This window comes from Moschus berezovskii, chromosome 2 (assembly GCF_049115385.1).
Source record: "Moschus berezovskii isolate FMDL1 chromosome 2, NW_MosBer_1.0, whole genome shotgun sequence".
NCBI classification, from domain to species: Eukaryota; Metazoa; Chordata; class Mammalia; order Artiodactyla; family Moschidae; genus Moschus; species Moschus berezovskii.
Window position 1 is genome coordinate 93,651,775 of NC_142461.1, and position 25,048 is coordinate 93,676,822.

At 37.5% G+C, this 25,048-nt stretch overlaps 1 protein-coding gene across 17 annotated transcripts in view; it reads right to left on the reverse strand.

The window, feature by feature from the left end:
- Window positions 1-25,048, reverse strand: part of NEB (nebulin) — a 216,973-nt gene that overhangs the window by 89,177 nt on the left and 102,748 nt on the right. For all 17 annotated transcript variants that reach the window (XM_055398670.2, XM_055398685.2, XM_055398684.2 and 14 more), the window contains exons 69-88: window positions 24,192-24,503; window positions 23,393-23,596; window positions 22,588-22,692; window positions 19,118-19,225; window positions 17,707-18,018; window positions 16,478-16,681; window positions 15,914-16,018; window positions 14,841-14,948; window positions 13,191-13,502; window positions 11,504-11,707; window positions 10,020-10,124; window positions 9,483-9,590; window positions 8,813-9,124; window positions 7,765-7,968; window positions 6,734-6,838; window positions 5,747-5,854; window positions 4,073-4,384; window positions 2,846-3,049; window positions 1,316-1,420; window positions 633-740 (exon numbers count right to left, since the gene is read on the reverse strand). In XM_055398670.2, coding sequence (XP_055254645.2) covers window positions 633-740; window positions 1,316-1,420; window positions 2,846-3,049; window positions 4,073-4,384; window positions 5,747-5,854; window positions 6,734-6,838; window positions 7,765-7,968; window positions 8,813-9,124; window positions 9,483-9,590; window positions 10,020-10,124; window positions 11,504-11,707; window positions 13,191-13,502; window positions 14,841-14,948; window positions 15,914-16,018; window positions 16,478-16,681; window positions 17,707-18,018; window positions 19,118-19,225; window positions 22,588-22,692; window positions 23,393-23,596; window positions 24,192-24,503 — 3,645 coding nt within the window. The remainder of the gene's footprint in view (window positions 1-632; window positions 741-1,315; window positions 1,421-2,845; window positions 3,050-4,072; window positions 4,385-5,746; window positions 5,855-6,733; window positions 6,839-7,764; window positions 7,969-8,812; window positions 9,125-9,482; window positions 9,591-10,019; window positions 10,125-11,503; window positions 11,708-13,190; window positions 13,503-14,840; window positions 14,949-15,913; window positions 16,019-16,477; window positions 16,682-17,706; window positions 18,019-19,117; window positions 19,226-22,587; window positions 22,693-23,392; window positions 23,597-24,191; window positions 24,504-25,048) is intronic.

Here is a 25,048-nt window from a genome sequence, read left to right on the forward strand (position 1 = left end):
TCCTCCAGTATAGAATTGTCCACTGTTTCCAAAACTTCAGTCACTGTGTGCCATTCTTACACGTTCTGCCATAAAGTCTTGTGACAATACTACTAGTACTTCATATTTCACTTTGTCAACTTGATTTCTTGTCTACATAAATATATCTTAAAGTTTAAACTTACTTACAATTTTTATTTTAAAATTTATAATCCTATCTAAGTGGGCAAAATCAGTGTTTTTCTAGCACACATTAAAACAAATGTAACTGTTTTAAAAATGCTTGTCCATGTCCATAAAATTATCCCAGGAACCACCGAGGCATGCTGCACTTCAAGAAACAATAGAATTTTTGTGCCCACTGGATCTCTAAATGTTTATACATTAACTGATACTGAGAAGATATTGAAAAGAAAATAAAAATCTGTGCTTAAACATATGAAGTGTGGAAATAAGCAGAGAAGAGTCAGTCATCAGATTGTTGTCCAAGTTGTTCTTGAATTTGGAATTTTAAAGCAAGACACTAGTAACAATGCCCTTCATTCTACTTAAATATAATTCCTGGGGAATTATGTTAAAGATTAGTACAGTTTTATCTCTCTGACTGTTTGTGAATTAGTGTTTGTTAAGGCTGAGCAAAGAGGAGCTCTCACATCACTGGCAATGTCTCTGGAAGCCTTGGCATGCTGGATCCCAATGGCGTCTGCTTTCAGGTCATATCCGGTCATCTTGACATCTTCCCAAGCTTGCTGATATTGTTTCTGCAAATGGGGATTGCAATGACACAGTCAATCTGAAGAGGGGGCTACTGAGTCAGCACTACTGATGTGTTTAAGAATACACATTAACAGTTACACTGAAAAATTAACTTTCCCTTAAGATTTATAAAATAGACTGGTTTCATACTGAACTTAAATTCTAGTACATCTTAATGACATTTAGTAAAATTCTCTTCCTGGATCTTTTTTTTTTTTAAAAGAAAAGAATTTAAAAGACAAAAAATTATATGAAAATGAGAAGAATTATGTGTACATATTTTGGCTTTTAAAAGGAAAAATCAATGAGAAGCCACTAAAAAAGAAAACTAAATATTACTATACATGCGTATCTATGTTTTGAAGTCATGTGTTTGGTGTTATCCACATTTTTCCTACTAAAAGAGACAAGGACATATTACAAACACACACTCAGGTGTGTGTGCGCACACATATGGCACTTATCATTAAAGACTAGAAGTAAAAGGAATGTTAATGAAATGCCTATTGCTAAGTGCTCTCGGAGAGGTTTGGTGAGGCAGAGAACACGGTGGGAAGCAAGTGGGTGTGCAGGGCCTTACATTGCTGATCTGCATGGCATTGATCTTGGACTGCAGCATCAAGGGAGTATCCGCTGGTACATTCACGTTCGCCTTCTCTTTCTCCCAGGCATCACGATACAATGGCTGGTAAAAATGAAAAACAAAGGATCGTTGATTAGTAAATAAGCCAATTACCACATGAGTAAAACTATAGGTATGATGAAAGTTTCTCTTTGGATGTGTTCAGATATAAATGTAAATCGCGTTTTAGTTTCATCTGTGTTTTTATTCAGAAGGTGCCAAAAGTGACTTCAACAAGAACACATTCATGTGTGTTATAAATGTAAAATGAATCAGAAACATGAACTAAACTTATCCTCTTTTATTTATTCACATGTAATTATCTGGCAGATAAGCCCTCATTGCAGGTAACTGTGATAATCCACATTTCTAATCGAGTCCTGGCTTTCTTGGCCCAAATAACTATCATAATGTCTAATACTGGAGCTGCCTCTGGACTTTCAACTTATTTCACCATTGAATAGCAATAAAAAGGTGGCAATTTTGTGATCATAGTATTAACTGGAGGACCTGTACACAGGCCAGGTTTCCAAATGTGTTCAAAGTGTACATCAGAGTCTATGGAACATGAAGATGCCTACTACACTTATACTGACCGAAGAGTTATCTAAGCAAATAAATTGTGGATGCTGTTATTGATATGAGGTTCTATCTGGATACATGCATGTTCAAGATTTAAGATTCTAATACTGGTGTTAGCAATTTAAAGTTCACAATTACAATTTTTTCTTTTCTCTTTTTTAAATTATGAAAGTATGATAACACATTTACAAGAGACTTGGAAGATACAGAATGAAGTTACATATAGTTCTATTATATAGTATGTTATTTCTTAAGTAGATAAATGAAGATTTTCAGTCGGAATTTCAATATCAAACTCTCAAAAATTAACAAAATGAATATACAGAAAAGTAGAAGGATATAGCAGACCTGAAAAGCATTATGAACCAATTCTACAATATTAAGATTTATACAATTTTCACACAATAGAAGGATACAAATTCTATTCCAGTTCCCATAGACAATAAACCAGGAGACACTGAAACATATCCAGGGACATAAAATAACATGCAAAAATTTCATGGTCTGAAGGTATTAAAAACAGAGTCTATTATCTTATCACTGTGGAATTATGTTAGGAATCAATATCAAAAGGTATATGTAAATAACCACCTATTTTCAAGTGCAATGTGACATTTACCAAGAGAGGTCTTTGACTTAGCCATTGAAAGCATCAACACAGCTAAAAGACTGAAAAAACAGTGACTGCAGAGAAGAAAGTATTTAAATGAGAAATTAATGTCAAAATTAGAAATTAATATCAAAGATACTTTAAAAAAACCCATGTATTTGAAAATTAAATGTCCATTCTTAAATGATGGGTGTATCTAAGAAGCCATAACAAAGAAAATTAGAAAATAAAGTTCACAATTATAATTTTTATTGAGACTTATTCAATTTGTCTGAACATATCATCAATTGACTTACCTCACTGATCTGTACGGAATTGATCTTTGCCAGAATAACTTCAGGGGTGTCAACAATGCTGGTGAATTTGAGGGCCTCAGGCCTTGTGCGATACAATCTTTCGTTCAGGAGATTCTGGGCATTCTTTACTCTCATCACTTCCACAGAACCCTCTGGCAACCATCCAATACCCTTCAGCCATTCCAGGTCTGATTTATACACGTTCTATAAGAAGGAGAGGACCACAGAGCTCAGAAGAGTCAATTCATGTACTAGAGTATGATGCCAGCAAACCACACACGCCCTCTACTTAAACCAGCTAGGTGGCCAGTGCTGGAAAACTCAAGGATCAACATCAGATGTTAACATTTGAGTCTTACATCTCTGGCACACACCTCTGCAAGAAGTTTAGAGGATCATATAGGAACTGGAGTAGGGCTGGCAACTAGCACTTGTGGAATAAGAGATTGCAATGACATGTAATTTTGTTTTCACGGAAGATTGAGCTTCTATGCTCACTACTTGAAGCCTGCCTTTGACATGCCACTGGGGATAACATCTGTAGGAATCTGAGATGAAAAGGTCCTTGGAAGCAGGTATGCACTCAGTTGCTCGGTTGTGTTCAACTCTTTGCAACTCCATGGACAGTAACCCGCCAGGCTCTTCTGTCCATGGAATTTTCCAGGAAAGAATACTGGAGTGGATTGCCACTTTCTCCTCCAGGGCATCTTCCTGACCCAGGGACTGAGCCTGCATCTTTTGCATTTCCTGCATTGGCAGGCAGATTCTTCACCACTGTACCACATGTATAATGATAAAATACATACTTACATCTATGTACGCTTCTTCTTTCTCTAAAATTATTTAAATAGATATAAAATATATAAACATATATTTACACATTTTTCCTATATGTGTCAGACAAACTTGAAATCCAACATTTTCTTATGCTTACATCTGTTTCTGACATTTAGATACCTGATCACGCAAATGTCATGGATCAGGACAACTGGGATTGAAATTTTCTACCTAATTACATGGAATAAGAGTGATTCTCATCTCGATGAATAAGGCCTTGATGAATATATGAATCCTCTATAAGATATAAAATGTTCAGAAAAAGTCCATGGAAATATACAGAATGCTAGATTCTATTAAGATCAGTATTTAAATTACATCCTTAGGGAATACACTGTGATTAGACACACAGACACACATCTCCCAGGAGTCTGGAGACAGGATACGCACATCACTCTGCAGTTCGTAGGCTTTCTTTGCCTGGATCACATCATTCTGATCTGGCAGACAAATCCACTGGTGCAGGTAATTGCGATAATCAATGTCGCTAACCAGGACCTGGCACTTCTTGGCCTGAACAATGGACATCATATCCAGCGGTGTATTGTGAATTCCTTTAGACTTCTCATAAGCTTTCTTGTATTCTCTGTCACTCTGAATCTTGGCAGCATGGATAGACCATACCAATTTGGGGTCATCTTGCAGGGTGCGGAAACCGACGTGGTGGCCCAGTTGCTTACGGTAACCTTCTTTGTATTTGTACTACAGTTATGAAAAAATAGATAAAAAGACACATGAAAACAATATATGAAGAGGACTTTTCATTAAATGCTTTTGGAATATTTTTTTAGCCTTAATGTGAATTGGCTCAACATGGGCAGTCATTATATATTTCAATTCACTTATAAGGAAATTTGACAGGGCTATTTTAGACACTTTCATTGAAGACATGAGCCAAGTCAGGAGGGATATAGTATGGTGGACAAGATTAATAAATAATAGCTAACAGTTACTGAGCAATCACTATATGTCAGACACTATTATGAGTGCTTCAAAGTATTAGGTCAATTCATATGAAACCGCTGAGTTCTTGAATAGTTGAATAGATACAATTTTAACCTCATTTAATCCTCATAACATCTCTATGATGCGGATATTAGTTTTATCACATATTTCAAATGGGAAAAATAAGGCACAGTGGGGTGGCAATCATTATTCCCAAGGTCGCCTGGCAAGTGGAAATTAGGTCAAATGGTCCCCAAGAGTACTGAAGGTAGGTGAGGTAGGAAAAAGTCATATGTGTGGTTTTGGAGACAGACAAGAAAGGTGCATGTTTCAGGAACAGAAAACAAGGTTGATGGTTCAAATCAGAAGATGACAACAAAAGACCTATGGACAAGAGTTTCCACTTATTCTAAGTGTCTTAGGACCCGAGTAAGACAGTTTCTCTTTCCTATATTTGGACAACACAGGAACATTTGGACAACATGGGGAGAGAGAGAAACTGGCCGATGCTGTGGACCTAAAACCTACACTCTGGTTTCAGAGATAAAAATTAAGAAATAAGAAAGAGGAGACAGCCAGATACATAAGATAAAAAATAAATAATTTGAAGAAAAGGAATGAAGGTGGCTTAAAGATTTGGAGTTGGGCCTTGGTAGGATAATTGATTTGATGGCTGGTAAATTTTTAAATTACTGCTAAATGAACTTCAAATAGTTATTCAGAACATTATACATACGCCTCCAGCATAAGATCTTGTATACAAAATGTGATTTCAGTCTTAAGTCTAACATAAAACTTTCATCTGTGATTTGTGTTTATGGAGAATGTCATAAAAACGTGGAGGATTAAAAATCACATTGTACTGGCTCCTAAATTTTTCCCAAGAATTTTGTATAGATTCTTCATGATATATCACTTCTATGTAGAAATAACTTAGAAGTGATTTACATATAGACTTTATCTATGTTTACCTTAGTGTTTTTCATTTCAATATTTTAAAATAGAGTTTTTAGCACAAAAATTTTAAAGCAAATTAAACCAAAGCAAAATTCTTAAAAAATCCTTTCCCAATTTGTTGTATAGAGTAGAAAACCCACAAGCAACTAGAAGGAGCTGTACCTCGCTGGCAATTTCTCTGGAGGCTTTGGCATGCTTGATTTCAATGGCATCTGCTCTCAAGTCATAGCCTTTCTGCTTGGCCTCATCCCAGTCTTTCTGGTAGAGTTTCTGTTGAGGGAAAACACAGGTTTGCTTATAAGATTTGAAAATCAGTGGACAGACTCAAAGTAGTTATACTATGAATCATAAAGCACACTGTACATGATGGCAGCTTAAGAAAAAACAGCCACTTCTGAGATCTTCTTTCAATTATTGCCTATTTATTTTATGGAGCACAGGGTACTTGTGATTATAATTTTAAAGCTAAACATCTAAAACTACTATTGCTTGAATTATTTGCATCCATCACAATGTAGTACAATGTGAAACTATCCCCTTATACATGGGAACTAAGAACCAACCGTGAACCTAGAAAACCTTCATCTGGCTACCATATAAGACTAGGTAAGATTTTTTTCCTAATGTTGCCCTTTGACTCTTCAAAGAACTCTGCTAAAGGGACGTGGCATACCTATCCTGCACTCTCCACATAATTAAAAGTTTTGGTTTTTCTTATGGCCTTGAAATGTCAAACAAGAAAGTTCTGGATTAATTCAAAACCTATAAAGACAATAGAGACTGTTACCTCTTATACTTCCTTGTGTAAGAAGCACTTAACTAGGGATTTCATTATTCTCAATTAGTATACAATGAAACTGAGCTATGGGCATTGGATGTAGGATAATGACTTCCAGGTTGAAAGGAGGACATCAATAAGATTCAGGTATCCTAACTCTCACAGTGCAGGGACCCAGATGTGTATCTAAACTAATGTTTGAAGGAGAATTTCCATTCATATTGCCTTGGGAATGTGAGCTAAATAGAAAGTATCTGACACCCCAAACTATAAACACTTCTAAGGTGGGTAATTCGTCCATTATAACACATTCCATATGCTGACAGATACTGTCCTTCAAAGACCTTTATATGCCATATTATGCCTCTTACATTGCTGATTTGCATGGCATTGATTTGAGCCTGCAGTATGAGTGGTGTGTCAGAAGGAATGCTTATGTTGGTTTTATCTTTATTCCAGGCTTCTTGATACAGTTTCTGTGGAAAGAAGGAAAATATTATTTTAATACAGCAATAGATATTTGAAACTTAAGCCTTTGCAACTGTTTAATCTGGAAAAATGTTTTGTGCTATGTTTGCAGTGGTTAGTTTTTTGTGTCAACTTGGCTAGGCCGCAGTACCAGGTATTTGGTCAAATATTGTTCTAGCTGTTTCTGTGAAGGTATTTTTTAGAACAGATTAACATTCATACCAGTAGATTTTGGGTTAAGTAGATTACCCTCTGTGATATGGGAGGTGGGGGGGCTTCATCCCATCAGATGAAGGCTTTAAGAGAAAAAAGACTGACCTCCCCTGGGCAAGGGTGACCCTGCCAGCCAACTGCCTTGGACCTGTCTTCCTGGGTCTCCAGCCAGTTGGCCTATCTTGCAAACTTTGGACATGCCAGCCTCCATAATCATGTGAGTCAATTCCATAAAATAAACCTCTGTCTCATGCATCCCGTTTAGCTCTGTTTCTCTGGAGGACCCTGACTAATACAGTATTCTACCATTTAATGTGGAGAAGGAAATGGCAACCCACTCCAGTACTCTTGCCTGGAAAATCCCATGGACGGAGGATCCTGGTAGGCTACAGTTCATGGGGTAGCAAAGAGTTGGGCACGACTGAGCAACTTCACTCATTATGCCATAAGTTTCGTAGGTATTTGCTTTCCTGCAGTGTCATGTAGTGACAGTTTTCATTTTAGTGCTTCCAAATTTGTGTGAGAGATAGCAGAAAGGCACACTGGCATTTGCTACAGCTCTACTTGGCATGTGCCTTCACTAAACTAGCCAAGAGATTCTTAGAGTTGCTCCCATCACTTTAGGTCTTTGAAGAGACACAATCCATTTGCTCCATTTGGGTGGCATCTTCCAAAGAGAAAGTCCCACAAGAGGAGAGCCTGCCAGTAGGATGGTTCTTACCTCACTCATTTGCAGAGAATTGGCTTTTGCCAGGACGACCTCTGGTGTGTCGACAATGGAAGTAAATGTCAAGGCTTCTGGGCGTGTCCTGTAGAGTCTTTCATTGATCAGGTCTTGAGCATTCTTTACCCTATTCATTTCCACTGAGCCTTCTGGCATCCAGCCGATGCCACGCAGCCACTCCAGGTCTGATTTGTACACATTCTACAGAGACATTAGACACAAAAATTGTTTCAAATGTCAGACACAGCATCCTTGATTTGAAAAGTAAGTTGATGGGGTTGAGGGGTTCATAAGCCCAAGAGATGGTGGTTCTAAAAAAGTAGGACCTGAGAGTTTACATGACTCAGGGGTTTCAATATCCAGAGTAATTTTTCGATTTTCCATATCCAGAGGAAAATAATTTTTTTTTTAAAAAAAGGGCTTTATTTATTCATTCATTTAGCCATATGGCATGTGGAACTTCCCCAACCAGTGGATCAAACCTGTGTCCCCCTGCACTGGTAGCACAGAGTTTCAACCAGGGAAATCCATGTTAAAGAATAATTTTTTATGCTAGGCATGAATAGGAATAAAATGGCAATAATGCTAAATTTCATGATGATTCGATATTACAAAGAAATCATATAACTGAAAAAATTTAAAAATATTTTGTTGAACCTCATTTCATTTTCATCCCATAATAACTGACCCAAGGAAACTCTGTTCAGTGTTTTGGATGTAGTACAATAGTGGCAGTTATTTAATATTCAGATAATTTATATTAATCTAAAATATACTTTCATTGCCAGACAGTACAAAGGATGTAAAAAAAAAAATAATCTGGAATCTAGGCTAGGGAAAAAGGATATGACCTAAGCAGAGTTCTTTATCTAACTTTCTTTGATTCCCATAATGTAACTCCTAAACAGAGGTTTTAACAATGTGAATGGTGCCCCCTGAGGTGGTGCAGTGAACAACTCATGGGTCACTCCACAGAGGCACTATCTGGACAATTAACAAATCTGTGCCCTCCCATTCCGCCTTTCCTGAAGTTCACATTACTTACATCACTCTGCAGGTCATAGGCCTTCTTGGCTTGGATAATGTCGTTTTGATCAGGTAAGCATGTCCAGTGATGCAGGTAATTTCGATAATCAATGTCACTGACCAGAGTCTGACATTTCTTGGCCAGCAAGATGCCTAACATGTCCACTGGGCTACTGAACTTGGTTTTCCACTTCTGGAACTCCTTCTTGTACTCCCTTTCACTTAGAATCTTCCCTGCATTCATGGCACACATAATCCTGGGGTCGTCTTCAACATTCTGGGCTCCAATGTGGTGGCCTTTGTGTTTCTCGTATGCTTCTTTGTATTTGTACTACAACACGGGAGATACAGGTTTAGAAGCCCGATTTTAATATCATATGCATGCTGACAATCACAGACAATGGAAATCCACAAGAAACGGACAAGAGTTTTACATTGCAAATATTTTGATATCTCTGAACAATTTTAAACTAATGTTTTGTGCTATCATAAAGGTAACTATAATCATATATCTTCCCTTCTGAAAACTTTTTATGCAGCAACTCTGACTACAATTTCAAAATGTGTTTTTCTTCTCTGGGACAGCAAGAGGAAACAACAAGAGGAAGCAATTACTGAGTGTGGCCCACCAGCTCCAGTTCGGTTGTTCAGCAAGGTGAGATCAAGGGGGTTAGACAGAGAACACTTACGTCACTGGCAATGTCCCTCGAGGCCTTGGCACTTTTGATGGGAATAGCATCGGCTCTTAGGTCATAGTCCTTCATCTTGGATTCATCCCATCCCTTGGTGTAAAGTTTCTAGGTGGAGAATAATATACAACAGAAAAAGAAAGGTGTAGAAAGTTAATAGGTCAGTTCTAGTAAGGAAAGCGGAGAAGGCAACGGCAAGCCACTCCAGTACTCTTGCCTAGAAAATCCCATGGACGGAGGAGCCTGGTAGGCTGCAGTCCGTGGGGTCGCTACGAGTCAGACATGACTGAGCGACTTCACTTTCCCTTTTCACTTTCACACATTGGAGAAGGAAATGGCAACCCACTCCAGTGTTCTTGCCTGGAGAATCCCAGGGACGGGGGAGCCTGGTGGGCTGCCGTCTATGGGGTCACACAGAGTCGGACACGACTGAAGCGACTTAGCAGCAGCAGCAGCAGTAAGGAAAGAGGTAAGATGGTAACAGAATTTTAACCAGTTCTAGACTAAAGGCTGAAACAACAGGAGGAAATCTCTTACGTGGCTGATATTGGCAGAATTGGTCTTGGCCAGCAAGATTTCTGGAGTGTCTGGCATCACATGGATGGAGGTTTTGTCAGCATCCCAGGCTTCCGTATATAAATGCTATGGGGGAAGTAAGGTAAACCCCTTTGTTAAAGCCAATACATTGCAGTTATTATCAAATTTAATTCATTTAACTGTAAGATAACCTTTTAAAGTTTATTTGGAGGTGAGGGAAGCAAAAGGGGAGAGAGTAAGTCATGGCCATGTTTAAACAGACACATAGTTTTATAACCAATGGAAAACAACATCGTGATCTCAATTATTAATTCTTTTTATTCTGTGACTTTCAGGCTTACTCATAGAACCTTCAAGGATGGAGCTTGGCTATAGAACCATGATATACTTGGAATCCCTAGTTTTCAGAGACAATCCCAAGGTCAAACCCAGCTCCTCTATGTCTAAGCTGAGTGATCTTGAGAAAGGTACATAAGGCCTCACACTTGTAATTTTTTTGAGGGGGGAGGATAATCATACCTAATTAAAGTTTTTTTAAAAAACTTAATATGCTTGTCTCTTTCTTTTAGCTGAGGTGAAATTGGTATTTAACTTTATTGAGTATTTTTTTTTTTGGAGATTAACCATAACATATGTATAGTGCCTGAGTCATGGAAGGAACTCAACAAATTTTATGGTGTTTCCTATTGTTATTTTCACGGTGGGTGCTCTGTTGATGAGTATGGTATAGAATAGGCTTTCTGGAATTTTAATACCCCAAACTTTGCAGTTTGCTATCTGAGAGCCAATTTCATACTCTGAGCACTGAGCACACAATTTCATTGCCCTGATATTTGAAAGACATTCAGGCAGGCGTGGGAGAATTCAGAAAAGTTCAATTCAACTTCAAATGTTCATATTAAGGGCCTACCTACTGGATGAAGAAATTAGCCCATTATCAATAAGCAGACTGCCAGAATTCTGGAGGAAAGAAGCAATCATCTATTTTGTGTAATAAAACTGAAAGCAGCAGTAACAGCTCACTTTCCAAAGTGGGATTTCCACAAGCAACTAATTTGAGATGTGCACTGACACTGCTATGCAGTGTTTCGCAGACTTCTGAACAAAATGTGAAACAGCTGTATGTTTTTTACAAGATGGATAAAGAGATGCCAACGGCTTGAGTCAGCTCTGCTGAGGAGAATGTGCAGAGAAAAGTATTGCATTTGTGGATGTCTCCAGGTCACTGCTCAGAAGAATGTGTGCTTTACCCCCAGAGAACTTGTTTTAGGCTGTGCTTCCCCATGCACGCAGAGAATGTGGGGTCAGGGTTAAGAAGAGCAAGCAGGTCCAGCTAGGATTCGCGCTTTGTTGAAGGCCTGCATGAGAATCAGGCCCATCACCTACCTCTCCCTTCTCTGGAAACCCTCCAGGACATTTCTCACTTTATGAGCCCAGTATGAGGAAGGTATGACTCAGGCAACTGGCCACAGCTGAAGACTCACCTTGCTCATGTTCAGGGCATTATTCTTTGCTAGGACAATCTCTGGGGTGTCTGTAATGCTTGTGAACTTGAGCTGGACTGCAGGCTGGCGGTACTTCCTTTCACTCAGGATTTCTCCGGCTCTCTTCACATTCTCGACCCCCACAGAGCCAAGGGGCACCCACCCAATGCCTCTTAGCCACTCAAGATCAGCCTTGTAAATAGCCTGAAAATGAAATAATATCAAATATTTGTAGAAATTACCTCCACAACCTTATGTTTCATGATTTAGCACAGACAGATGGTGTGTAATTTTGCATCTCACTTGTATAAATTTCTGAAAAGACACAGTACTGCTTTACTTTGATGCAGAACATCTAGTTCAACACTTTGTCCCTAAAGGTAGTCAATTCCTGCTGTTTTAAATACCTATGAAATCTCTAAGAATACATGATTTCAGTGATACAAAACCACTTTAAGAAAATTTCTGCCTGCCTCCCAACACAAAGTGTTTATTCTTTGATTTGATTGCCCATACCTGTTTGTATGGGAATAATTCTCTGTTAGAATACAATTATAATTACAATACAAATACAATTTATTCCTTCACAGCCATTGTTCAACGTAAAGAAAGGATGAACACTACTGCATGTTGAATCAATGTGTTTTCTGGGAACCACAAAAAAGGGATCATTTTTCACATGATTCTATACTCATGCTTCTAAGCCAAAGAGCATACATATTTTTACTTTTATTTAGCTTATCCTCAGTCTCCTTTCTTGTGTTGTAGCTCAAGCAAAAAAAAGTACTTTGTCCTGCTTTCACATTTCTTCTTTCAATTTAAATAATTGGCTGATGAAGAATTTTTCTTATAAGTAACAGTTACAGTTCTTTTTGTTTTTAATGGCTTTTTGGGAAACTATTTTTTAAAATGCCACTACTTTTATCATTCTCTCAAAAGTGACTACTTATCAGAGCCTGATCAAGAAAACAAGGAGCTGCTATACCAATAAGGTAGTATTTGAGTTCCAAGGACAATCTACAAACTTTTATGCATAAAATTAGCTACAAGGGTATATTGTACAATGCTAGGAATAAAGCCAACATTTTACAACAACTATAAATGGAGCATGTTTGAAAATTGTGAATCATTGTATTGTGCACCTGTAACATATAATACACAATACACTTCAGTAAAAAGCATATATATATATAAGTACATCACAGATTTAGTTTTTTCTCCTGATACTCTAATTTTATTTAAAATTTTAAAAAACTGAGGTATAGTTGATTTACAATGTTGTGTTAGTTTCAGGTATACAGCAGTGATTCAGTTATATAACTGAATATAGATATATATATTCTTTTTCAGATTCTTTTCCATTCTAGATTATTATAAGATAATATAGCTCCTTGTGCTATATAGTATGTTCTCGCTGTTCATCTATTTTATGTAGTGTGTATCTGTTAGTCCTCAACTCCTAATTTATCCTTTCCTTTCCTTAGTTTAATACTTTTGATAACCATTTTCCAATGTGATTGGTTTCTTCTGAAACCAATGTGTATAATGCATATAATTTTATGCTTTTCATGATATTGTCCTGAGAAGTTTTCCACAGGTTTCACAAGACTGCCAAAAGATTCCATGGCACACAAAAAAGTTAGAATCCCTTCTCGAAACCTTGCTGAAGAATATTAAATCCACTCACATCACTCTGAAGGTCATAAGCCTTCCGAGCCTGGATGATGTCATTCTGATCAGGCAGACAGGTCCATTCATGAAGTGGATGCTTATAGTCTACGTCGCTTACAAGGATCTGACACTTCTTGGCCTGCACCACCCCCATCATGTCCACTGGACTACTAAACTTAGTCTTCCACTTCTCAAAGTCTTTCTTGTACTCCCGGTCACTCTGGATCTTGGCCGCATGGATGGACCACATCATCTTGGGATCATCCTTAATATTTCGGGCCCCAATGTGGTGGCCAAGCTGTTTGCGGTAGCCTTCCTTGTATTTGTACTGAAGAAAAGAATAAAGATATAAGTCTAACAATAGGGACATCTTATTTATATCACATTTCATAGTTTCATAGATGTATTATTTCTTTTGATTTTCCCCACCATTAATGTGAGAGAAAAAGATTAATATTATATCAACTCAATTTTATAAAACAGAAAACTGAAGCCTCCACAAGTCAAGTGATTTGTTCAAGGTCACACCCTAAGCAGGTGGCAGGGCTAAGACTAAAATGGAGGAGTGCTTCTGATTCCTAGTATTTTTCCCGTCAACTAAACTATACTGCCTAGTTTACATTTGTTTAACAAGTAAGGTAAAAATATTCTATACAATTTAAAAGAGAATCTACTTAAAGATGTGACTTTTTCTAAAAATGTTTTGATATTATGAATGTTTTAGAATACTTCCCTTGTGATTAGAATTTATAGTAAATTCCATAGTCAAGCATATGAGCTATGTTTATAAAGTTTCACCAGGAAACTTATTTGCCTTTCGATGTCATTGAACTTTTAACCACGAGAGAGTATATGCCTTGGGTTAACACTCTTGTCTATTTTTAGAAAGTGTTACTCAAGAATAACACTTTGTAGTCCATTTTACCATGAGATGGTCATAGCGTGGGCTTCTCCAGCTTAGTAGCCAGAAACAGTTTTGATAAAGGAAGAAATGAACCGTATGTCTAAGTTCTGGGACACTTCCAAAAGAAGGAAAGTCCAGATTTGAATCCTAAGGAGCCCTGGTACAGCATGAGGGTACTGGATACTCTCAGGAGATGTTTCTCATGAGATGTGAAGGACTAGAGAGGAGAGAAAAGTGGGTGCTGAGTAAAAGCTTTGCTTGCTTCTCAACTTGTTCTTGTGTCCAGTTATGAGCATCTTGGTAGGAGAACCTTACTAACGGTCAACAAAGGATTAAACAAAACTCTAAAATGTACCCATAATTAACATTTTCTCTCAGTGTAAGAATAAATGGATAGTAGTAGGAAAGAGTTCACATTCACATTAGCTGATTTACATGTGCTATCAATGTCTTTCACAAAAACGTTTTTTATTACAAACATCTGGGTAATCAGCTGCTCAACTTCTGAGGCTCAAAAATAGGAGCCCATTTTAGTGTTCATAAAATATTTATTTTTAAAGAGTGTAACTCCATCTTTGACAGATTAATGGGTATTGAACATAGTATCTTTTGTTTTCTTTTTCATTTGCAACTTTGTACATGGGGGAACCATTAAAGGAGTCTGGGACTTGCAGGCTAAATTTCTGGCAAGAAAAGCTGTAAAAGCTGCCATTTGTAAACATCTTTGAGTAAGAAATGCATCTTCCAAAAATATCAACTTACATCACTAGCAATATCTCTTGATGCCTTGGCTGCTTGGATTGGAATGGCATCCAAACGCAAGTCATAACCTTCCTTCTTGGACTCTTCCAAAGCAAGTTTATAGAGTTTCTGTAGAAAAGAGAATTAATCCATCAGTGCTCCTTTTGTAAAAAATGAAGCTATTTATTATTAAGCTTTATCTGTCCTCACTTAAACTACAGAAACAGATCCACAAAGTTAAGTATTAGTGTGGGTTTGTAGAAAACTATGTTTCATAGGTGCTCAAGGATTTTAAGGCACATGGTTTAAACTTTTATATTTTATTGATTAGCAAATCACAGAAGTTTTTAGGGAGGAATCAGTATCTGATTGCTAAAATTCTGTTTTGCCAAAACAAGCACATGTAAAAAAATCCCAACTGTTTATTATCACAATTTTAATATAAAAGAAAGGCCATCTTAATGACAAAGAAGGAGAAAAATAAGTATGGTTATTTCTAAATTGAATATATTTGGATTTGAGAACAACTCAATGTGTTCTTGTTTTTTCCCACTTTTTCCATGGACTATCATCACAGACTATGATCAATCTGTAGATTAGGGTTTCAAAATCACCACTCTAATGAAAATGTTGGTTCTGAAAGAGATGCATAGGAAAATGCTTGCAAATACCATTAAATGGTAACCAGAACACAATGAAGCAGCAAAAGAATACACAGTACAGCAACTCACTGCGTTCTAAACCCAGTGTCGACCTGCTAAATATTTGCCGAATAAAATAATGACTTGATGACCACACTGCCCTTAGGGGCGTATAAGGCTTTAGTAGTATAATCCCTTTTGGGATACTTCTCCATAAGCATTTCATCCCATGATGTCATCTTCATAAAAGGCTGGTCTGCTTTGTGGACCCACCACACAGCCCAAAATTGAATCAAGAAAACTATCTCTTGACTCAAAGGAGAACTATCTGTTTTAGTGACAATATTGGCTTGCAGTGCATACAATAAATTGGTTAAAACATTTCACCAAGGGAACTATTACAGTAGTTCATTTTTGCCTCTCTTTTCATGATAAGATCAGTAGGATACTCACATCACTGTAGTTGATTCGGTTGAGCTTGGCTAGCATGATTTCTGGTGTATCAGGCATGACATGGATTGTTTTCTTGTCATTGTCCCAGGCTTCAGTATATAAGCGCTATGAAAAAAAAAAGATGAGAAAAATTATTTGGAGTTAACATTTTTTTGATTATGTGCCAGTTACCTCTCCTTTGTACAAAGTAGAAATAAAACTAATAAAGTTGCATAAATTCCTACTTTTCAAGTAGATAAATTACTATTTCCAAAAGAATTTAGCTTACTATTTCATTGACTCAGTTTTTACTGTTTCTTATGAAAACTTTTTTTAACAGTGCTAAGAAGTATGATTGGGTTGCAGTTTTTAATACCTGTAATTGTGAAATACTTGCAGCACATGGTATTTTTAATAGCTTAATATTCTGAAGTATTACTAAGTAACTATGGTGTTACAATGGGAAAATCACTTTTAAAGGTATCATAAATCCTATAGGAATCTTTAAAATGTAGTAACATGTCAGAATTTTTACTTTGTTCTATGGTAAATTCCTATACTTGATGCTGAGGAGTGAAGACTCACCTTATTCATGTTTATAGCATTGTTCTTTGCCAGCACCTGCTCTGGGGAATCAGTTATGCTGGTAAATTTCAGTGTATCTGGACGCTGGCGGTAAATGTTGTCACTCAGTATCTCTCCAGCCCTCTTGGCTTTAACTACTTCCAAGGAACCAATTGGAACCCAGCCAATGCCTTTCAACCATTCAAGGTCTGACTTATATAAATTCTGCAAATCAACCAACAAGAAACACAGTTATGATAATAATTAGTTTTTTCAGACTCAGAGTCACAAAACAGATCATACTGTGAGACAAACACAAAAAGCACTGAACAGGTAAAGCTGCAAGCCTTATTGACTCCTGAATATATTTTTCCTAAGTGATGCTTGGCATAGAGGATTGTACTAGGAACAACAAAAGATCTTTCTAAAAAGTAAAGACACTGTCCTGCCCTTGAGGATGTTAAAGATTTTTACTTAAGAGCAGAGTTTCTTTAGCTTTGAAAAAGGTGTTCTAATAGCCCTTCAAAAGACCGTATACTTAGACCAACACCGTGTAAAACACTGCAGTAACAAAAATTCTTGCCTTTTTTTTTTTTTTTTTAGGAAAAGACATGAAATTCAATTATAGTCATGAGTTTCAACACACAGTAATGTTAAGTCTTGCATATCACACTCTGATATGCATTTTTAATTGAAATATAATTGACCTACATCAGTTTCAGGTATATGACATCATGATTCAATATGTGTGTATATTGCAAAATGATTTCAATATGTCAAGTTAAGATCCATCACTACACATACCTACACTTTTTTTCCCTCATGATGGGAAATTTTTAATAAACTCTGTTATTTTCATTTTCAAAATCACAAAATATACAGTATGTAATGGGGTGCTATAGAGAGAATATATTAGATATCTCCTAATTATTGGCTTTCTTTTACTCTCAGTAGGGCATGCTAACTGTATTATTAGTGTGCTCAGTCACTCAGGCATGTCCAACTCTTTGTGACTCTACGGACTGTAGCTCCTCTGCCCATGGAATTTCCCGGGCAAGAATACTGGCGTGGGTTTCCATTTCCTCCTCTAGGGGATCTTCCTGACCTAGGGAGCAAACTTGCATCTCCTGCGTCTCCTGCATTAAGCAAGCAGATTCTTTACCATTGCACCACCTGGGAAGCCCAGTATCATTATTATTGCACTATTATTATTAACACTAGGATGCAGAAGCAGCATCGGGGCTACTCACATCACTCTGGAGGTCATAAGCTTTCCGAGCATGGATGATGTCATTCTGGTCGGGCAGGCAGGTCCACTCATGCAGAGGATGTTTATAGTCCACATCACTAACCAAAGTCTGACATTTCTTGGCCAAAACAATACCAAGCATGTCCACTGGGCTGCTGAACCTGGTCTTGTATTTTTCAAAATCTTTCTTGTACTCACGGTCACTCTGCATTTTGGCAACGTGGACGGACCACATCATCTTGGGGTCATCATGTATCGCTCGGGCACCAATATGGTGACCCAACTGCTTACGATAAGCTTCTTTGTATTTGTACTGAAAGAGAGAACCCAGTAAACGAGGAGGAAGCACCAAGGGCTGGTCCCTGCTGCTCTTTCTGTGGTGACGCTTTTCTACGAAACCCTCAGGACTTCGGGGGAGTTTCATCAAACCGGCTACTGTGATGCTCCACATTGGGGTATGCTTTCTCTCCAAAAAGATGTGGTGCTCATTCCACCTCCACAGAATAACTCCACAGCGATTCCTTTATATTATGCTAGCAAAGTATATGTTTTAACCACAAAAAAAAAGGGACAGAAAAGTGAACACTGAAAGATGAGCTTCAGTGACAACAGTTTCTCAGAAGTCAGTCATGTGGGCCGACCGAACTGAGAACACATTGGAGGGATGTGTTTATAAGGGCTCATTAATTTTCTTCTTTTAAGGCATTCCGCATAATAATTGGCAAGGAATAGTTTTAAAATGGGCAATTCTTATTGGTAATGAGCATAGTGTTTCAGTTTTGTAAGATGAAAACATTTTGAAGGTCTGATGTACAACAGTGTGAATATACTTATGGACTATATACTGAAAGTGGTAAATGGTTATTCACTTTTATTATGATTTAAAAGAAAAACCTACCAAAATGGACAATTTTGCAACTCTTGGATTAATATTTAAGTTGTACAGGAACCTCACATATTCATTTTTAGGGTAAAGGAATATTGATTTTTGTGGACCCCACAGCAAAGAAATATTTAACATTTTCGCTATTTTATATCCTTTCTCATGTCAAGAGGAAGAACTCAGTTAAACCTGTTTCTTTCCTGGCATCTTTGCCTTGAGTGTAGCCTGAGGAGAGCTTATGAGGTTTTATGAGTAGCTCAACATATGCCCACTTAACTTTGCTCAAGGTACTTAGTCTTACTAAGCAAGGACCAAAAGATGAGCATCAAAGGAACCACAGCCCAGTGTATCTCTATGAAACTCGGACAGGTGACTGACTGTCTCAAAGCCTCAATTTATTTGACTATGCAGTGAAGGCAGTTGGGTGGATGATGACTACAGAGACTCCCAGCTGTGTTCCAAGAGTGTGATGCCCTGTGCAGATGGCTGGGCTGTTCGTTACAGATGTAAGCACGTGATCAGCTCTTACATCACTCGCAATCTCCCGGGAGGCCTTGGCAGCCACGATAGGAATGGCGTCACTTCTTAAGTCATATCCTTCTTTCTTGGCTTCTTCCATGGCCTGGCGATAGAGGTTCTGAGGAAAGAAGTAGTAACTTTTAGACACATCACTCATTTTCACTCTAAAAATATATTAATATTTCCATTAAAGGAAGACTACTTTTGTGTCTTTTAATTAATTTTAATTGGAGCATAATTGCTTTTACAATATTGTGATGAAAGGAAAACTACTTTTGGATACAGAACAAAAACTAGTATGTTCAGCCTTCAGTTAAAAAAAAAAATTTAAAGCTCTCTCTCTTCCTTTTACTTCCTACTTACACAGTGTGCAAGTTATTTGTTGAACTTGAAATTTTACTTTCAACAGGTTTAACTCCTTCAGATTTTACTCATTAAGTTATTAACTCTTGAAATGTGCTTGAATTGCTCAGAATTTGTTCTTTTCATGAAATTACCAAAAATGTCTGTTTATTTAACTGCAAATTTGAATTAGGATCAATTTTACCAGCAGAGAATATGATATAATAACACTACCACCACCATGAGCTTGTACCTGTGTTCTAACAGTGCTAAACTGAGGATCATCCTTTGTTTCTGAACGTCTTTGTTAATACTATTTGCTCTCTACTCATTTTGTTGATTGCTGGCAATTGCTAGCAGACAGAGGGGTAGCAGGAACCAGGGATTTACGAGTTAAAAGGACAAAACTGATGAAATTATAATAATTTATGAACTGGCAAAATACAGACTATTCAGTTTCTGTGGCAAGACAGACATACACAGAAGTTAGGACATAGGTGTTCCAATGGGAACACAGCTTGAGAACCACTGCATTAAATCATCTCTACCTGTAGTATTCGGTCTTTTTCACTTATGAACCATTACAAGAATTCTTAATTAGTAATCATTTTTAAATAACTTTTAGAGTTTGAGAAGGATGTAACTGAATGTTTTTAATGTGGATTATTAATGTGTGACAATTCACATTCTCTTATGTTGCAACTTTTTACAAGGAAAAGCTAAAGTAGACAAGAATAAATTTAATGTATTTGAGGTAAAATCCCAAGGGAGGGCATTTGTTCTTAAAATTTTCTAGAAATGTTTATTTTGTAACTAGAGAGTCAAATACTTTTATACTTTATATTTTTCCTTTGAACGATAAATTCTCAAGTTTGTCCTTATGTATAAGTGGGAAAAAATGTGCTTGAATCATTTTGTGGCTTCAGGCCAAACATTTTGTTCTTTCAACATTGGAAAAAGAGGCAGGGCTTCAAGGAAAACACTTTCAGTGTCATCAAGGCTACGTTTTAAAGAATGTCTAGTAAGATAGAATATCCCAAGAGAACTAGAACAGATAAATGTGAGTTTAAGAGAAAAAAAAAGAAGATATGTTTGCTTTATTTTGTTTACTAAGTATGAAGTCAAGGTATCATTGGTAATGGGTTGAGAAGAAATTCACATGGGACATCTAAAATCTAATCTTCAAAGACAGTCTTTAGGGAATTAACTGATTATGCAATTTAAAAGAAATAAATCCAGCTGAAAATTTGAGAAGTAAAAAAAAAAAGTCTAATTTCCTTTCATCAGTCTGGAAAAAAAAAGAAAGAAACCCTACTTCATCTGACCTAATTTTAACAAAAGGGAGAGGCTTAAAAGCATCATTACCCTTTGGCATAGAAACTAACAGCATCTGCCTGGGGTGAGGGAGAACATCTGGGAAAAGCTAATCCAACAGAGAAGCTCTGTGGCCAAGAGAAAAATTGTTCATTCAAAAATGACTGATGCCAAGGTCAGTCAAATACTTATGATCAGGCTTGTCCTTGGGCCTTTTTATAGTGCTAGACAAAAGGAAACGGACTCCTCTTCATTTTACTCGTCTTGTCTTCTTCAGGGCTATATGATGATAGGCGAAAGTAATTAACAGGAGTAAAATAATGAATGTGGTCAGGACTTGAAAATGAGTACTTAAAATTTCCAGTGTTCTCAAACTAAAGGGAACTCCACCCTCTTTTTTTTTTCTGAATGAAGATACACAAAAGCATGTAAGAAATCAACATTCATCTCGAATGAACCAGATAATTCTTGACCTTGTTAAGAACAATTGGGTAAGAAACTCTTTCCTATTCTGCAAAAATATGTGATGACAAATTTAGTGGGGCTGGAGACAGTATGTTAAAAAATGTTTTTTTTTTTAAATTGTTCTCACACAGTTCTGAGATAGATGAATTTAAGAATTCTTATTTCAGTTCTTGTAAATAAACTGTGGTTATTTTGAGCATAAATCAAATAAACAGGCTATTTTAAGTACAGATTGCTGCTGAGTCACTTCAGTCATGTCCGACTCTGTGTGACCCCATAGACAGAAGCCCACCAGGCTCCCCCGTCCCTGGGATTCTCCAGGCAAGAACACTGGAGTGGGTTGCCATTTCCTTCTCCAAAAGTACAGATTAAATAAATCTAATTTTCATTGTGACTTGAGTGTAAAGGGAAGAAATTAGTTTATTAAGCAGTTATTATGTGTCAGGCTCCACCCGGGGCATACTATACATACTACCCTATCTAGCCATCATAAAAATTCTTCAGTAGCCATTTTTATCTCATTTTAGAGATGAGATAACTAAAGGAAAACTCACTGAGCAAATTTTGAAGCAAGAACTAACCTGATAAACAGCAGTAATTATTTTTTAAATTAAAAATCACAATATGATTTAATCAATAATAGTTGACTTTGAGAGTTTTTTTTTTCCCCATTACATGGAGATATTTTTGTATTTATCTGTTTTTTTCTATTTTTTTTAAAATTGAAGTATAGTATGGATGTGAGAGTTGGACCATAAAGAAGGTTGAGAACCGAAGAATTAATGCTTTTGAAGTGTGGTGCTGAAGAAGACTCTTAGAGTCCTTTGGACAGTAAGGAGATAAACCAGTCAATCCTAAAGGAAATCAACCCCAAATATTCATTGGAAGGACTGATGCTGAAGCTGGAGCTCCAACACTTTGGCCACCTGATGAGAAGAATTGACTCACTGGAAAAAGACCCTAATTCTGGGAAAGATTGAGGGCAAGAGGAAAAGGGGGCGACAGAGGACAAGATGGTTGGATGGCATCACTGACTCAATGGACATGAGTTTGAGCAAACTCTGGGAGATAGTAAAGAACAGGGAAGCCTGGCATGCAGCATTTCACGGGATCACAAAGAGTTGGACACGACTTAGTGACTGAACAACAACAAATAGTTGATTTAATAATACAATGCTATGTTACTTTCTTCTATAACTATGTTTGAATACAAGGATACATATATTCATGGTAGGTTATAGACAAAAATAAATAAATAAAACTAAGCTAACTGATCAGTATGTGAATTAAACCCATAATTCTGACCTTTCTGCTATATCAGCAAAATCAACATGGTCAGGTTCAAATAAATAGTCTTACCTCACTATAATTTATTTTATTTTGTCTTGCCAATGTAATTTCAGGTGTATCAGGCATCATGTGGATTTGAGTCTTGTCTTTGTCCCAGGCTTCTGTGTATAAGCGCTGTGAAGGATAAAAAGTGGTTACTGAATTAGGAAGACAATGTTTGTTGTAAACAGAGGTTTCCAACTTAGCGATCGTGACAAAGTTGAAAGCCAGCATCCTTACTATCTGGGCTATGTGCTGTACACCAACATTCTTCAATCTCTTTGATGTTATAATATATATAGTCACTAAATATAAGTGTAGGATAAGATATGAAAAGAAAATGTGTGTGTATTTTGTTACAAGACCACCTACACTTCAATTAAATTAAAAGCAAGTATTATCTAAGCATGTATACACATCTATATGTTACTGAGCTTATATCAGCAAATCCATCCCATGATTTTGTTTATTGGTTGCAGATGTACCTGCTATGCCATCTCTAGATTTCTTTTTGATAAATGTCATGAACACTCGCACCTGAGTTGTTTGTTCTATATTTACTTAGATAAGTACCAAACAAGAAAAAAAAAACCTTGATATCAAACATGTGTAACTGTTAGACTTAAAACAACTTAAACTCCAAACAGTTGTCCTACTCCTAACTCTATTTCACAAGAGATATCAAAGCAGAAGTTTCTACATACATTTTGAGAATACCCAACCAAATCACCATACACAGGATGGCAACTGGATAAAACAAAAAAGACTTAGCTAGTCATAGATATTTTCAAGGACATACAGCCGTATTTTATTTTCCCCCAAATTGAGGGCTCACCTTGTTCATGTTGATGGCATTGTTCTTGGCTAGCACCTGTTCCAGGGAATCAGGCACACTGGTGAATTTCAGCGTGTCTGGACGCTGGCGGTAGATGTTGTCACTCAGTATCTCTGCAGCTCTCTTGCACTTGACCACATCCACAGACCCAATGGGGACCCAACCAATGCCTCTCAGCCACTGGAGATCTGATTTATAAACATTCTGGTGAGATCAAACACAAAAGCAAGGATTATAGAAGCTGTTATGGCACTTGGTTTCAAAAATGAATGCAAAGGACTGGAAAATGTGGATAGGCAAACTTTATGTCTATGTCTTTTAAAATATGAAGCCCAACTGGATATAGTTCATGGTATTAGGTTCTCTCTAAAAGAAAAGCACTGGAGAAGGCAATGGCAAGCCACTCCAGTACTCTTGCCTAGAAAATCCCATGGACAGAGGAGCCTGGTAGGCTGCAGTCCGTGGGGTCGCTACGAGTCAGACATGACTGAGCGACTTCACTTTCACTTTTCACTTTCACACACTGGAGAAGGAAATGGCAACCCACTCCAGTGTTCTTGCCTGGAGAATCCCAGGGATGGGGGAGCCTGGTGGGCTGCCGTCTATGGGGTCACACAGAGTTGGACACGACTGAAGTGACTTAGCAGCAAAAGAAAAGCAAAGCACAGTAAATTAAGGGTGGGGAGGAAAAAATCATTATTCTTTTCCTGAGGGTTTTACCAATCCTAGACCATTATCTGCATATTACTATGTATTACTGTGATGAGCATGGTCGTATTTAATGGATCTCAGTACTCACGTCGCTCTGCAGGTCATAGGCCTGCCGCGCGTGGATGACATCGCTCTGGTCGGGCAGGCACGTCCACTGGTGCAGGTAGTTCTTGTAGTCTATGTCACTGACCAAGGTCTGGCACTTCTTGGCCAGCACCACCCCCAGCATGTCCACTGGGCTGCTGAACTTGGTCTTCCACTTCTCAAAGTCCTTCTTGTACTCGCGGTCACTCTGGATCTTGGCCACATGCATGGACCACATCATCTTGGGGTCATCTTTGATGTCCCGGGCTCCAATGTGGTGGCCGAGCTGCTTGCGGTAACCATCTTTGTATTTATACTGAAATAAAAGTAGTCATTTAAAAAAGTTAAAATGAATGAAAAGGGCTAAAAATTTTATTAATATAAAACTATTTTAATTCTTGTAGAGAAATGAATCATCTGAATATCAACTAATCTCCTCATCCTAAACTCTGACTAGACTTCACAGCAATACTCTAATGGGAAGCAGGCCAAACGACATAGTTCTATGGTTTGCAGATGTTAAATCTCTGGAAATAAAGGCAGCAACGCTTTTCAGAAAATCAACTGGAGTTAATACAGCTTTTTTTCCTTTTTTTCATCTTGGGCCAGTGAAATCGTTAACCCAGAAGTTTTACATGTGATTTTGAGAATGCTACTCCTGAGTGCGCAGGAACCATTTCACCCCAGCCCATTGCACCCCTCCCAAATGTGGCTCTGCTGACTTTCACTGAGTTACAGGACTCCCGAAACAGACTGGCTTGTGTTTCCATCCTTGTGTACCTGGTCTACTGGAGATGAAATTTGGGTGAGGTTTGCTGGGATAGACCTTGAGGGAGAAAAATAGATTATATCACTACAAGA